Source organism: Chlorocebus sabaeus, chromosome 26, assembly GCF_047675955.1.
Source record: "Chlorocebus sabaeus isolate Y175 chromosome 26, mChlSab1.0.hap1, whole genome shotgun sequence".
Taxonomy (NCBI): Eukaryota; Metazoa; Chordata; class Mammalia; order Primates; family Cercopithecidae; genus Chlorocebus; species Chlorocebus sabaeus.
The window spans coordinates 29,198,403-29,215,746 of record NC_132929.1 but is presented as its reverse complement, the minus strand read 5'-3'; the positions used below and the strand labels follow the sequence as shown (position 1 = coordinate 29,215,746).

The 17,344-nt window shown below is 34.7% G+C and overlaps 1 protein-coding gene across 2 annotated transcripts in view; it reads left to right on the top strand.

Moving 5' to 3' along the window:
• The window catches only part of WDR72 (WD repeat domain 72), a 234,461-nt gene that overhangs the window by 131,498 nt on the left and 85,619 nt on the right, over positions 1-17,344 (top strand). For both annotated transcript variants that reach the window (XR_012091494.1, XM_008016545.3), the window contains exons 15-17: positions 6,838-7,655; positions 9,355-9,446; positions 13,571-13,650. Coding sequence is in view for 1 of the 2 variants with exons in the window: in XM_008016545.3 (XP_008014736.3) it covers positions 6,838-7,655; positions 9,355-9,446; positions 13,571-13,650 (990 nt within the window). In the remaining variant the exon portion in view is untranslated. The remainder of the gene's footprint in view (positions 1-6,837; positions 7,656-9,354; positions 9,447-13,570; positions 13,651-17,344) is intronic.

The window sequence follows — 17,344 nt, the reverse complement described above, 5'->3', positions numbered from 1 at the left end:
ATGGTATGAGTATTTTACAAATTAATTTATGTGAGTTTTTTATATGCCTAAAATATTAGCCTTTGATTATTGACCTTGTGAATTTTGTTCTTATGCTTTTAAGTTTATTTTCATCAATGCAACTGTTTTGGGGGAGAGTAGTACATGTTAAAAACATTTGGCTAGTCATATCTATTGTTGACATTTTCTTTTTTCCCTAGGGCCCCTTATTTTATTTAATTATATTTTAGTTTAGTTTAATTTAGTTCCGGGATACATATGTAGGATGTACAAGTTTGTTACATAGGTAAACATGTGCCGTGGTGGTTTGCTGTGCCTGTCAAAACCCATCAACTAGGCAACTAGCTAGCATGCATTAGCTATTTATCCTGATACTCTCCCTCCCCCTGCTCCCTCTTTAGACTGCCCCGGTGTGTGTGTTTTCCCCTCCCTGTGTCCATGTGTTCTCATTGTTCAGCTACCCCTTATAAATTAGGACATGGGTGTTTGTTTTTTCTTTCCCATTGGTTTGCTGAGGATAATGGCTTGCAGCTCCATCCATTGTCCCTGTAAAGGACACATCTCATTCTTTTTTATGGCTCTATAGTATTCCATGGTATATATGTACCACTTTCTCCTTATCCAGTCTATCATTGATGGGCATTTGGGTTGATTCCATATCTTTGCTATTGTGACTAGTGCTGCAATGAACTTGCATGTATCTTTGTAATAGAATGATTTATATTCCTATGGATATATACCCAGTAATGGGATTGCTAGGTCGGATGGTATTTCTGGTTCTAGGTCTTCGAGGAATCGCTACACTGTCTTCCACGGTGGTTGAACTAATTTATGTGTCCACCAACAGTGTAAAAGCTGGTTCTGTTTTTCTAAAGCCCTGCTATTATCTGTTGTTTCTTGACTTTTTAATAATCACCATTCTGAATGTCATGAGATGGTATCTCATTGCGGTTTTGATTTGCATTTCTCTAATGATCAGTGATTATGAGCTTTTTTCATATGTTAGTTGACCACATAAATGTCTTCTGTTGAACAGCGTCTGTTCTTGTCCTTTTGCCCACATTTCAATGGGGTTGTTTGTTTTTTTCCTTGTAAATTTGTTTAAGTTCCTTGTAGATTCTAGATATTAGGGCTTTGTCAGATGCATAGATTGCAAAATTTTCTCCCATTCTGTAGGTTGTCTCTTCACTCTGATGATAGTTTCTTTTTTAAAAAAAATGTTTATTTTTCCATAGGTTATTGGGGAACAGGTGGTGGTTGATTACATGATTAAATGCTTTAGTGGTGATTGTGAGATTCTGTTGCAGCCATCACCCAAGTGGTATACACTGCACACAGTTGTAGTCTTTTATTCGTCATCCCCCTCCCACTTTTTCCCCCTGTATCCCCAAAGTTTGTTGTGTCATTCTTATGCCTTTGCATTCTCACAGCTTAGCTCCCACTTATGAGTGAAAACATATGATGTTTAATTTTCCATTCCTGAGATAATTCACTTAGAATAATAGTCTCCAGTCTCATCCAGGTCACTGTGAATGCCATTAATTCATTCCTTTTTACAGCTGAGTAGTATTCTATCATATATATATCCACTCATTGATTGATGGGCATTTGGGTTGATTTCTTTGTCCACTCATTGATTGATAGGCATTTGGGTTGATTCTCCATTTTTGCAATTGAGAATTGTACTGCTATAAACATGGTTGTACCAGTATTTTTTTCATATAATGACTTACTTTCCTCTGGATGGATACCCAGTAGTGGGATTGCTGGATCAAATGGTAGTTCTACTTTTAGTTCTTTAAGAAATCTCCACACTGTCTTCCATAGTGGTTGTGGTAGTTTACATTCCCACCAGCAGTGTAGAAGCACTCCCTGTTTACCGCATCCACACCAACATCTATTATTTATTTTTTATTTTTTTATTATGGCCATTCTTGCAAGAGTAAAGTAGTATTGCATTGTGGTTTTGATTTGCATTATCCTGATCATTAGTGATGTTGAACATTTTTTATATGTTTGTTGGCGATTTGTATATCTTCTTTTGATAATTTTCTATTCATGTTCTTAGCCCACTTTTTGATGGAATTGTTTGTATTTTTCTTGCTGATTTGTTTGAGTTCATTGTAGATTCTGGATATCAGTCCTTTATTAGATGTATAGATTGTGAAGTTTTCTCCCACTCTGTGGGTTGTCTGTTTACTTTGCTGACTGTTCCTTTTGCCATGCAAAAGCTCTTTAGTTGAATTAAGTCCCAGCTGTTTAATCTTTGTTTTTATTGCATTTGCTTTTGGGTTCTTGGTCATGAAATCCTTGTCTAGGCTGATGTCTAGAAGAGTTTTTCCGATGTTATCTTCTAGAATTTTTATATTTTCAGGTCTGAGATTTAAGTCCTTGATCCATCATGGGTTGATTTTTTGTTTAAGGTGAGAGATGAGGATCCAGTTTCATTCTCCTTCATGTGGCTAGCCAATTATCCCAGCACCATTTGTTGCACAGGGTGTCCTTTCCTCACTTTGTTTTTGTTTGCTTTGTTGAAGATCAGTTGGCTGTAAGTATTTAGGTTTATTTCTGGGTTGGCCATTTTGATTAGTATTTTTAGAAGAGCTTTTTGTTTGGCATAGTAAAATATAAGTTTTTGTAGAAATTTAAAAAATAAATATATCAAAAAAATTTTAAGAAATCTGCAATTTTATAGAAAATGGGATTATATTTTTAAAATTTTAAATATTTTCCATTGACAATATATATGAATTTTTGGCATATATATGTATCATAATGTATTTTGCATATATATATGCCATAATGTATTCAGCCACATCTATTGTATGGGACATTTAAGTTATTTTCAGCTTATTGAAACAGAAAAATTTTCAATGACCATTTTTTCGTATGACTTTGTGCATATTTCTAATCATACCTTTAGGATAAATTACTTTTAAAATAATTTCTACATTAAAGAGTATGTAACATTTTAAGATTATTGATACACATTGCCAATTTGCCTTCCCTAAAATAAGTACCAGCTTACACTAATCTTGCAGTGTATAAGAATGTCTGTTTACTCCCTCCATTATCAAAACTGAATATTCAATTTTTAATGCTATTTGCAAATCCAATATTTATCTGTTTGTTGGCTAATAGTCTGAACATCAGTCCTGTTCATTTCTCTACAAATAAAGATTAAGCTGTTTTAAAATTTATCTTTGAAAATAATGCATATTTGAATTAACAAGAAATTTACAGAAGTTCTTACAGGTAAAAAGCAAAATGAGATCACAATTCCAGACAGGTTGGAGAAGGCTGAAAGAGCATTTGCTAATCCCCGGGTACTTTTAGGTTTAGTTTAAACCACTCTAAAGGTTAAAAGAGAGAATTTCCAGGTCCAGTGCAGTGATAGGAAGTTGGATAGGATACCACAGCATAAGTTCATTGTCCCCTAAGAGCTGCGTATTCAATGAAAAAGCCAACCAAAGTGAGCAATATTTTTTCACACAAGAAGAGAATGAATAAAAATATTTGTCTTTGTTGGTCTCAGCCCTAGATGGAGGGGGGAAAGTACTTTTACTTAAGTATTAATAACCTTAATCTTGAGTCAGAATTCACACCACCTTCAAGGAATGAAAACTTTTTAAGCTGGACATTTTGTTTAAAGAGGGCCCTATTTGGTAGTACCCCTGGGTAACTTGTATTCACAAACTAAAATCCTCACTTAAAGAGTGCACCCTCACATATATCTCAAAAGATTCTCACTGATCATGTCATACACACACACACACACACACACACACACACACTCACTTATAAAACATACACGGAAACAGGAAAACATTGGCAAAATAAAAAAGCAGAGCTATATCCACAAAGATTTTAGAAACTTTAATTATAGATGCAAAGTACAATAAGTATGTTTAAAAATATAAGACTGATTTTAAAATATGGGTAAGAAATAACTGTCTATAAAAATGACTGTTTTGTTTTTTTTAAAAGAACCAAATAGAACTTCTGGAAATGAAAAATATAAAAATCAAAATTAGGAACTCAGTGGATAAGTTAAGTGATATAGTAAACACAGGTGAGAAGAAAATTGGCAAACTAAAAGAAAAATTTTGAAGAGATTGCCCCACATGAGGTACAGAAAGACAAAGAGATGAAAAACATGTAAGGGGACGCAGCCTCTGACAAATACCTGATCAGAGTCCCATAAGGGGATAATGGTATGATGAGAGAAAATATTCAATAGGATAAGCCCAACAACTTCACAAAGTTAATGAAAGATAGGGAGGCTCAGATACAGTGGAGGACTAGGGGAAAACATCCACACCTAGAAAAATCATAGTGAAGCTGTGGAATATTAAAGCCTAAAGGATCTAATCAAACAGCAGAGAGAAAAGACAGATGGTGTGACAGACTAGCCAGCTGACTTCTCAACTGCATCAGAGGAAGACAGAGACTGCAGAATAATCCTTTCTTCACCAATACTGGGAGAAAATAAGTCAAGCTAAAATTGTATGCTTAGCAAGACTACCTTTTAAGAAAAACATTATTCCATTGAGAGGCTAAACAAAGTCAAAAGTTGATTCTTTAAAAAGAGTATCAAAATTGACAAAATTCTAGCAGGAAAAAAAAGAGGCAACAAAAGTAATAAATTTTAAGAGGGCCCATAGTTATAGGTACTGCAGAGTTAAAATAACTGATAGACAAGTAATATAAACATATTTTTGAGTGATTATAAAACTATCAAAAGAAATTAAACATGGTCTAAGTAAGTGGGAGATGTAATCTGGAGTTTGGCAAACATGCAAAAACACGCAAGATTAAATAGGTCAAATAGGAATACATATTTAAGGTTAAGACCTAAACAAAAGCAAAGAAATTATAAGCATAAAATTCAAATATTGGTTACTTTCTGACAGTATGCAGGGGTAAAAAAAATCAGGACGTATTCTACTTTTTAGTCCAAATGGAGGCACTTTGTTAATATTCCTTAAACAGTTCATTTACACTATTTATTTACCCTGAAATGTATAACACATAGAGAAAAAAGTAAACAACACAGCACAAAAATGTACAACTCGTGAATTGTCATAAAGCACACACCTTCATAATCACCACATAGATCCAGAAATAAAACATGTGGGCACCCCAGAAGCTATACTTTCCCAGTCCTCAAAAGATAGCCTCTATCTTTGTAGATTTATTGTTTATGAATGTATCCATAAACCCTCTTGTTTTGTTTTCTCCTGTCTTTTGAAAATAACAGGGATGGAATTACATACAGTTAATTCTTTTATGTCTGGCTTCTTTGATGAACATAATGTTGGTGAAATTAATAGGCCAATGAATGGTATTATTTTAATTTCATTTTTCTGGTTACTACTTATAGTAAAAATTTTTCATATTGTAACTTTTGAATGTTTGTTTTGTGAATTGTTATTATCTTTGCCCATTCATCCATCTGTAAGATCTTCTTATTATATTGATTTGCAAAACTTGTTAATAATTATATTAACAATTATTGACAAACAAATGTGCTCTTTACAATTCGTTCTCCATTTCGTTTTTTAACATTTATGCTTTGTAATGGTTTTCTTTTTAAACTTTCCTTTTGTATTATTGAAAATTAAATATATCATCACTATAAAAAATTTCAGAAAACCAAATCAAAAACACAACACATCGCAGTATAAATAAAGATCATTTTAATTTCTTATTCCCAATTAATTCCTTCTTCCCAATTAAATGTTAACTGTTGGTAACATTTTGGTTCATATCCTTTGTGACTTTATTTATTTGTATTTACTTATTCTCTATATATGTACATTTATATATATAAATGTAGATAGAGATATATGTCAAATTTTTAAATATCTATATTTGTACCTAAAATTTTACTAACAGAGAATTATTTTGTCTGCCTAATAACATGTTTTTCACCAATCGATACAATTTACACCACATTTAAAATTATTTAAATGGTGTTCCATTATATAAATTTGCTAATTATTAATTCAACAGACATTAATTGAGTTTCTTGATAATGCCGTATAGCAGCATTATTTTGTAGGCACTGGAGGCAACTAACATACAAAATTCCTGCAAAGGTGGCGCTTGAATGCTAAGTGGAGGAAACATACAATAAAGAAATAAATTTTTCATATTCTATAAGAAAATCCTAAGTCCTAGAAAGAAGAAAGAAAGCAAGGAAGAGTTTAGAGAGTAGTGGGTTGATATGAGGGAATAGGGTATTCAAGGAATGCCTCATAAATTAGCAAGAACATAGTAGAAGTATGGAAACCCACTGTGCCAGCTTTTGGGGCAAAATCAAATGCAAGACAACAAGGTGAGTTTTTTGGGTTTTTCTTAGAGCAATATGACATTGGTCAAGATTTCAATTACTTCCAATGTTAACAAATTTGGAAGTACCATTGTTGTTAAAATACTTAGCTTTTGCATGCGCTCTTACATTTGTTCTCCTCAGTTTTCAAACCTACCTTGTCCTTGTATGTCTTTATGACTATAATAGTAGAAAGATGTGAGAGTGTATATTAAAGGATGTTAATCAGTACCATCTTACTCCAGAGACATAATTCATATTTATTTAGAGGAAAAATAAAATTTAGGAAAAAAGAAAAGAAATTTTCAAAGAATGTTAGAATATAGAATATTTAATTTAGAAAGGTTTTTTTAATAGCTAAGACAAAAAAATTAAAACGACTTGCCTTTAGCTGCTCTGCAAATTAATACTTTTTAAAAATGCCACTTTAACATCATGGAATCTTTAATAAAAAAACTTAATAAGCAAGAACTTTGACACAAAATATTTTTTTGTTCCCTTAGGTTGCTGATGCCAAATTTTGCCCAAGACCTTTTAATGTCTTGCCTGTGAAGACAAAATGGAGTAACGTGGGCTTTCATATTCTTCTATTTGATCTGGAAAACCTTGTTGAACTTTTGCTACCAACTCCACTCAGTGATGTTGACTCTTCCAGTTCATTCTATGGTGGTGAGGTCCTGAGAAGAGCCAAGAGCACAGTGGAGAAGAAGACACTGACACTGAGAAAGAGTAAAACTGCCTGTGGTCCTCTCTCAGCAGAGGCACAAGCCAAGCCTATTACTGAAAGCTTGGCCCAAGGAGATAATACCGTCAAATTCTCAGAAGAAAATGATGGAATTAAAAGACAGAAGAAAATGAAGATCTCCAAAAAAATGCAGCCTAAGCCATCAAGAAAAGTAGATGCCAGTCTTACAATAGACACAGCTAAATTGTTTCTGTCTTGCCTTTTGCCATGGGGAGTGGATAAAGATTTAGATTATCTTTGCATTAAGCACCTCAATATTTTAAAGCTTCAGGGTCCTATTTCTTTGGGACTTGCTTCGAATGAAGATCATTTCTCACTGATGTTGCCAGGTTGGGATGTATGCAATACTGAAATGATAAAAGACTATTCAGGAGTAAATTTGTTTTCCAGGAAAGTTTTGGACTTGTCAGATAAATACACAGCCACTCTTCCAAATCAGGTTGGAATTCCAAGAGGACTGGAAAATAATTGTGATTCTTTACAAGAGTCAAATACTATAGTTTATTTGTTGAACAGACTATTTTTAGTTAATAAGTTAGTTAACATGCCTTTAGAATTGGCATGTAGAGTTGGCAGGTAAGACATACCTAGAGATTTTGACTATACTAGATTATGACATTAAAAAAAAAAATCATGATTTGCTCTTTGCTATATTCAGCTCTTTAACATTCCTTCCTTCTTTCCAGTGGGGGGTAAATATACAACAACTTCTTGGTTTAAAAAACATTAAGATAATCTCCCTTTTAATTGTTTGGATTGGAGTATAATTTGGCAATAGATCTATATGATTTAAAATTCATTCATTCAACAAATATTCAATGTTTTCATAATATGTGTCAGAAAAGACATAGTGTGGGATGCTGAATGAGTAGATAGATAGATAGATAGATAGATAGATAGATAGATAGATAGCTACATAGATACATAGATACATACACATATACATACATAGACACATATACGTCTTGAAATCCATTATACATGGTATGAATTAAGTATGAACAAAAACATTTAAGTAAATGCTTATGATGATATGTTTTTTATATCATTAGAGAAGGAAAAATTTGAAAATTTCATACCTCAAATTTTACCATTTATTTTATATTTTGGCATATTAAAATAGAATAAAATAGAAGAGGCTATTTAGTAATTCATTTATACATAGTACAGTTTAGTAATAACTGTTGTTTTTGAGTGTTGAGATTACACTACTGTGTGACTTTGGGCTAGTCACTTTGCTTTTCTGGGTCTTACTTTCCTGATTTACAAAATGAGGTGGGTGGTATAGGTGACTGTGAAATTCTTAAAAGCTTAAGTTGCTAATCAATTTGATTTATTGGTCTAATCATGATCCCACAGAGCAGATGAGGGACTTAGTTGTTTGCCAGAGGTTTTCATTGTAAGTTTATTCCTGATACAGATTACAGGATGGAAATGATGTGTCTGATGTCTGGTGCACTTTAGGGAAGCTTACGGACTTTTGGTATGCCTTTCATTAAATAGCCTTTCAAATGTTGTCACACATTAGTTGACTCTTTAAAGAATTCTTCATTGAAACAAATTATAGAATGAACGTGTCAGGATGAGAGACTGCTTCTCTACTGCAACCACTCCAGATTTGATCTGCTGTCAGAGCCCAGATACTATTTTTTGAGAAATCAAAATAATGTATATTGGATTTGTCACACCAAATCCTTCCAACATATTTGACCATTTCACAGAGATTTTACTGTGGTTGTGAAGGTTGAGAAATCTTCATAAGCTTAACAACTGGGCACATGATTTAACTGAATTTTAAGGCAACACCTGCCTACTTATCAGAACATCCCTGGCAGTTTCGGAAGATTCCTGTGATGGGAACACTGGTGTAGGATAAAACCCGCCTTCATAAGGCTCCAATGGTAGCTGAGGAGAATTCTTTGACAGATGTCAACATATTGAGTTTTTTTAATTTGTTGCATTAGTCAGTAGTCATGTGACCTAAAATAGCAAACCTCTCTTGTAAATGTAGGTCACAGATAATACTGGCAAACTAAGACGTACAGGTCAATTGGGATTGAGATTTTAGGTGGGAGCCTAAAAAAAAAAAAAAAGATGGGAACAAAGTGAGGAAATCAGATTCATAAAAGAAATTGATGTGAAAGATATTGCTAAAAATAATCTGTATTCAATTTCCAAATTTGCGAAAGTGGTCATGTACCCATATCTTTGATTTATTTCCTCCAATAATTTTTTGTGCTTTTTAGTAATATACTGCCAATCTTTTTTCTAACAGTTCTTTCAGAATGGAATGTGCACATAATAAGGTGAGAAGTGCTGGGAATGACATTTTAAATATGTCAAGCTTCTACGGTTGCTCACGAAATGGTAAGGGAGCTACTGACACAGATATGATCTGATTTTTTTTTTCCTATGAAAGGAAATAACTAGTCTTTCTATAACTGGTTAGCAATGTCAAAATAAATAACATTTATAAAACATAGATTTTACCTATGTTTGTGATTACACTAGCTGTGTGGCTTGAGGCTAGTCATTTAGCTTTTCTGGGCCTTTCTTCATTTAGAAAATGAGGTGGGTGACATTTATCAAACATTTAAAAACACAAATTGAACATTTTATAATTTTAAACATAGACATAACATTCTAACATTTATAAAACATAGATTTCAAATGATCTTTGAAATGCCTAAAAATTTGAAACTTTTCAGCAAAGGAAATACTTAGGTGTTAAATATTTTATTATTGTGTTTTATTGGAAAGTTTATTGCATCAATATCTTTATTACCAAATAAATGATTATTATATTAGATAATGTTCTTGCAATTTTAGAAGATTATATTCTCAACTTCAGTGTTTAGATTTTCTCTTGATGCCAAATGGCAAATTTTTCTCCCAAACCTGCTTTTCCAAGTTTGGGACATCTCAGTAAATGACAGTTCTATCCTTCCAATCGCCAATTGCTCAAGCCAAGAACTTTGCGATTATTTTTGCCTTTCCCTTTCTCTCACACCCCACGTCCAATCTATTAGTAATTGTGTCAGTTCTACCTTAAGAATGTATCCCAGAATCTGACTGCTTCTTACCCACTACACCAGCAACTCCATCTCCCTCAACCTTCCTTTCCCTTACCCTCACCCCTGTGAGCGTTCCTCCTGTCCTGCCTGGATGACCACAGTAGGCACCTGATCACCTCTCTGTTCCTATTCTTGGCTCCTGCACTCTGTTCCCAACCAAGCAGCCAGAATGATTTATTAAGAACTAAGTCAGAACCTCACTCTTCTATGTATAACCTTCCAGTGGCTTCTGTTTCACTCAGAATAAAAGCCATTGTTTTTACTATAGCACACAAGGCCCTGTAGGATCTGGCCGCTTATGTATGTCATCACATACACACCCCCATCCAACCTTATCTCTTAGTGTTCACCCCCTGCTTAACTCATTCCAGCCACCCTAGCCTTTTTACTCTTACCCAAGCATGACAAGCAGGTCTGAGGACCTTTGCATTGGCTGTACCCTTGCCTGTGGTGTTCTTTCCCTAGACCTTCATGTGGCTCAACCTGCTCACCCTCCACCTGCTACCATCCATCAAGTCTTGCTCCAGTGCCACTTTATCACTGAAGGTGCCCTACCTCCTCCCCAGCACTCCCTACCCCTTTCGCTGTTGTACTGTTTTCCATAAGCCTCTTCACTATCTGACATCTGTTACTTTTAAAAATCTCATCTGTCTCCTGCTACTAAATTGTAAGCTCCATGGAAGTTATATTTTGGTGACAGTTTTATTCATTGTTGTGTCCCCAGTTCCTAGTACAATATCTAGAAGGAATTAGCAAATAACTTTTGCATTCGTGGATGAATCAAATTAATGGACAAATAAATTAAAGGATGAATAATGACTAGAACAATGGTTTTGGAGATAAATAAGATACATGGCTGAGATTCAAGATCCAGCTCTGCCATTGACTACTTGTGTTCTATTGGGCTTGTTTTTTACTTTTTAAAAGCCCTAATTACTACATTTGTAAAATGGGAATGTGATCCCACACACAGTGTGCATGTTGCCTCCAAAGCTCTGCAGTATATGATCCATAGGATGGGGTGACCTGAATAACGGTACACAGTGGCCCTCACAGGACTGTTGAAAAGAGTATTTTTAAGTGAGAGTTTATTAATAGCTTCCAATTATCTAGTGCTTAGTATGTTCCAAGAATTATATTAATGGTTTTACATATTTAATGTTTTTACTCATTTAATACAAAACAACCCTGCACAGTAGGAGGCAGCATCTCTGTTTTACGTTAAAAAAAATGGGACTCAAGGAAGTTCGATGACTTATAGGCAAACAGCTATTCAGTAGAGGGGCCTGCATTCCAATCCAAATCTGATTCCTAACCCCATTTCCTGTCCACTGTGTCAGGCCACTTCTCACATTTATGATTACAGATAAAGTTCCATCTAAATAGCCCCAGTCTGGGTTGCCTCCTTTCTCCTTAGATAGTTACTCTTATTAGGGTTAGCTATCCAGTGTGTTTTGCTGTTGTTTGTTTGTTTGTTTGTTTGTTTGTTTGTTAGCACTGGTAACTGGGAAATGGATTGGAATTTAAGATTTAGTATAAGTGTTTCTGCAAAGACAGGGGATTGCTGACTAGAATCAAGGAGGTCCCTGTTTTTCCTGTGGCTGCCCCAGCAAAAAAGCCTAAGCAACTACTGTTACTATAGAATCATCTCTCTGGAATTTAGGTTGGCATTTATTGCATTTGAAATTCAGCTAAGGACTAGGGAAACACGTTTTTCAAAAAAAAGTAATAGGAAGATGGAAGGTTAAACAAAAGGAAGTATTGACTTCATGGTATTAATTTTATAAAGCCAAATCCTAAAGAATAAAATAATACTCTGAGGTGCTCATTCTAAAATGTTAACAGGAACCAGTATTCACTTCTGTCAGCAGGAATGGTGACTGAATAATATTGGTAAGCCTCGGATATTTTCTTTTCATCTTTCCCCCTAAAATTGCAATTAATTCTTTAACTCACTGACATTGCCAAGATAAGTTGGCTCTCATTTCTATCACATATTAAAATTTCAACATCACATTGAAGTGTGCTTTGAGGTACCCCATGATGTTAGTAAGTACTTACAGTTGAGACCAATACTTAGCTTTGATGGTTGAGTCACAAGGTCAACAAAGTGGGAGAGGGAGGAAAAACAGAGATCAAAAGAAAATTTCTCTTACGTGCTGTGTTCATGAAGAAATGGAAAACATGTCAAAATTATAATCTTCTATCATACTTACATGTTTTATATAGTGTTCTTGGTCATTTTACATTTATATTAAGTGCTCTATCAGGAAAAAATACTATCAATAATTGGTCAGAAGTTTCTTATATATTACTTTTATGTTCTCAAATTGCATTGTTTACAATACTTTTATTACATTTTCCTTGACTACTAATGTGGTAAATATATAGTCATATAGATCGATCGATAGATAGATGTCTCTTATGTTAATATAAAAATAGGGATTTGATGAAAAGTGTATCAGACAAATGCTAATTTAAATAGTTGATACCACAATGTCAGACATATATCAATATATTAATTTAAGTAGACAATTATAGTAACAACTTTTCCGCTTGTGCAAGCCCTTACCATTCTTCCCTATCTCACTCTCAGGATCTGTCGCCTAGATATTAGACTTTAGCCATCAGAAAGCCTTAATTCATCGATTGTTCATTATGATTATATGTACATTTTCAATTAATGAAAAGACACTTATTAAGTATTTTTTTATGTGTGTACGAAACTGCTGGACACTCTATGAACCAATTTACTTAAACCAAGCGCTCACTCATTCTTAAAATTTCACACTGAACATTAAGACAGATAGAAAGGACATTGGAGAGGGCAAACAGAAAAGAAACAATACATAACAGAATGAGTCAAATTAAAACAGTAGTGCTCTACCTATTGATCAGAGTGGTAGAGCTGGATAAGGACAAATCAAAGGAAGTCTTTTATTTGATTTTACATGTGATAGAGACTAATTCACGGCAGAGTAGAATTTCAGAATTTGAATAAGGAAGGAATTGTAAGATTTGGTGATCTGTCTTGGGTCAGCAAAAAGAACAAAAATGTGTTGAAACTAAAAATGAATCTGATTTGATGTGAATATGTGTTAGTATAATTGTTAGAATTACATATAAATGTGTGTGTGTGTGTGTATGTGGGTGTGTGGGTGTGTATATAAATGTACACAAATGGATGTTGACTCTGGCTGTACATGTAAATCATCTGTGGCACTTTTACAAAGCATTAATGCCTGTCCCACCTCTACCACAGGATCTGTAAAATAAAAATCTCTGGAAGATTGAATCTGGGCACTAGTGTTTATAAAAAACAAAGCTTCCCAGGTGATTCTAATATGCAGCCCGTCTTAAGAGCCACTATCCATTTTTAATACTCTCAAGATATAAATGTGTTCTGTATATTTCTAGGTAAGAATGATTTCCATGTACCTGAGGCTGACCTTTCACTTTTGAAGCTAATTTCCTGTTGGAGAGACCAGTCTGTGCAGGTATGATATAATTCACATTCATGAAGTTACTAGAAGAGTTCCTTGCTGCTGTGGTTCATGGATACACCCCTCTATCTGAAAATACGAGTAGTTACTCTTATCCTCATAAAATAGCCTTTGAACAGGCATAGAGATGAGGGAAAACACAGGCCATAACATAAGCAAGGGTACACCATTCACCAGGGGAGCGTAAATGCCGGGGGCTCAGGGAGGGAGGTTCTTGTCATCACAGGTAATTTCTTGCTTGTTGAAGCTTCAGTCTGAAGCAGAATTGTCCATTATTTGATTTCCAAATATGACATACATTAAAGTACCTATGTTTGGGAATTTGATTATGTGAAATTATAATTTTTTTAAATTTTCGATTTTTGTGGACACATAGTGGTCATATATATTTATGGGGTACATGAAATATTTTAATACAGGCATACAATGCCTAATTACCACATCATAGAGAATGGGGTATCCATCACCTCAAGCATTTGTCCTTTGTGTTAGAAATAATCCATTTATACTCTTTTAGTTATCTTAAAAAGTAAAATTAAATTATTATTGACTATAGTCACCCTGTTATGGTATCAAATAGTAGGTTTTATTCATTCTTTCTGACTTTTTTTGGCACCTATTAATCATCCCCACCTACCGTTATTCCACACTACCCTTCCCAGCCTCTGCTAACCATTCTTCTACTCTCTATGTCCATGAGTTCAATGTATTTATTTATTTATTTATTTATTTATTTATTATTATTATTATTATTATTTTTTTGAGACGGAGTCTCGCTCTGTCGCCCAGGCTGGAGTGCAGTGGCCGGATCTCGGCTCACTGCAAGCTCTGCCTCCCAGATTCACTCCATTCTCCTGCCTCAGCCTCCTGAGTAGCTGGGACTACAGGCACCCGCCACCACGCCTGGCTAGTTTTTTGTATTTTTTTAGTAGAGACGGGGTTTCCCCATGTTAGCCAGGATGGTCTTGATCTCCTGACCTCATGAGCCACCCATCTCGGCCTCTCAAAGTGCTGGGATTACAGGTGTGAGCCACCACGCCCAGCCTTTTATTTATTTATTTATTTATTTATTTATTTATTTATTTATCTATTTATTTATTTTTGAGAAAGCATCTTGCTCTGTCACCCAGGCTGGAGTGCAGTGGTACAGTAACAGCTCACTTCAGCCTCGCTCTACCAGGCTCAAGTGATCCTCCCATCTCAGCCTCCCAAGTAGCTGGAACTACAGGCATGCACCACCACACCTGGCTAATTTTTTGTGTTTTTAAAGAGATGGGGTTTTGCCATATTGCTCAGGCTGGTCTCAAATTCCTGGGCTCAGGCGATCCACCCACCTCAGCCTTCCAAAGTGCTAGGATTACAGGTGTGTGCCATCTCACCTGATCTGTTTTGATTTCGAGATTCCACACATAAGTGAAAACATGCAATATTAATGTATCTGTGCCTGGCTTATTTCACTTAACATAATGATCTCCAGCTTATCCATGATGTTGCAAATGACAAGATCTCATTTTTTTATAACTGAATAGTGCTCTACTGTGTATGTGTACCATGTTTTCTTTATCTGTTTATCTGTTGATGAATACTTAATTGCTTCCAAATACCTACGTTGCTTCTAAATGTTGGCTGTTGTGAACAGTTCTGCGTCAAACATAGGAGTGCAGATTTCTCTTTGATATACTAGTTTGTTTTCTTTTGGGTTATACTGAGCAGTGGGATTGCTGTATCATATGATAGATCTATTTTTAGTTTTTTGAGGAACCTCCAAACTATTCTCCATAGTGGTTGCACTAGTTTACATTTCCACCAACAGTGGATTTTCTTTTCTCCACATCCTTACCAGCATTTGATATTGCCTGTATTTTGGATATAAGCCATTTTAACTGGGGTGACATGATATTGTATTGTTGCTTTGATTTGCATTTCTCTGATGATAAGTGATGTTGAGTACCTTTGCATATGCCTGTTTATTCTTTGTATGTCTTCTTTTGAGAAATGTCTATTCAATTATTTCGGCCATTTTTTTATTGGATTGTTAGATTTTTCCTATAGAGTTGTTTGAGCTCCTTGTATACTCTGGGTATTAATCACTTGTCAGATGGGTAGTTTGCAAGCATTTTCTCTTATTCTGTGGATTGTCTCTTGATTTTGTTGATTGTTTCCATGCTATGCAGAAGCTTTTAAATTTGATGTGATTCCATTTGTCCATTTTTGCATTGGTTGCCTGTGCTTACTCAGGAAATTTTTGCCCAGAACAATGATCTGGAGAGCTCCCCCAATGTTTTCTTGTAGTAGTTTGATAGTTTAATGTCTTAGATCTAAGTCTTCAATCCATTTTGATTTGACTTTTGTATATAGTAAGAGGTAGGGGTCTAGTTTCATTCTTCTGCATAAGGATTTCCCAGCACCATTTATTGAAGAGGCTTTCTTTTCCCCAGTGTATGTTCTTGGCACTTTTGTCGAAAATGAGTTCACCGTAGGTGTATGGATTCGCTTCAGGGTTCTCTGTTCTCTTCCATTGGTCCATAGGTCTACTTTTGAGCCAGTACCATGCCTTTTGGTTACTATAGGTTTGTAGTTTAATAAATCATTTTTTTTTTTTTTACATTCTGAGAGTACCTCATCTGTGAGTTGACTTAGAGGGCTGGTTTCTTCAATGTCCAATTTAAGTCCTTCTTTCTCCTTTAAGGCTCCTTTTGGTCTCAAAATTTTACCAGTACTTTTGTGCATTGTACAATAAATAGTTGTGCATTGATTCGATGAATGTTTACTAGAAGTTTATTCTTTTTTATGAACTTGATACATTACATATCAAATTTGCAAGATTGAAATAGCAATAACTCCAATTACAAATGATTATTCTTGGTTATAAGGAAACAAAAAAAGTTAACTCGTAATATACTGTAGGGGCTGATGCTATAATACTAAATATACACAATTGGAATGGCTATAAAAACTAGTTGTCCTGGCCTGCAAGTATGCATGTGATTTTTTCCCCCAGCCTGACCCCATCTGTCATCATTTACCACCTCTTGTCTTACCTTGATTTAGCCCCAGCTGGCTTTCTTTTTATTTTCAGAAGACGTAAAGCTCATCTGAACTCAGGATCTTACTGTTCTGTTGGGCTAGAATTCTCATTTCTTCATTAATCATTTAGGTCTTTGCTTAAAAATCTATCTCCTTAAAGAAGTCTTCTCTTATAACTCCAACTAATATTGTTGCCACATTCTACCCAACCCCACTCATCTAGTCATCATCACATTACCTAGTTTTTTTGCTATGATTACTTTTAATGGAAATTATATTATTTACTGTTTTGCTTGTTTATTTTGTCTTCACACTGTTATATAAGCTTGCTGAGAGCAGTGACCTTGTTTGTCTCATTTGCCCCTCTCTTACCAATGCCCAGAAAAGCAGAAGTGACAGTAGGCAGTCAATACATATTTAATGAATGAATGAGTAGCTATGCAGGCAACCTCTGTAATAACTGGAATAAACACAAGTACATGCAACTTTATCAGCACATTAGTAGTCACCCCAAAAAGGCTTATCTATTAAAAGTGAGATTTTTTCCCCAGTAGCCAAAAAATTCTTAAATGGGGAAAAAAGTATTAAAAATGATTCAACAAAACATTTCTCTTAAATTTCTCTCACTTGAAGATCTTTGGTAGTTGTTCATTTGACCTTC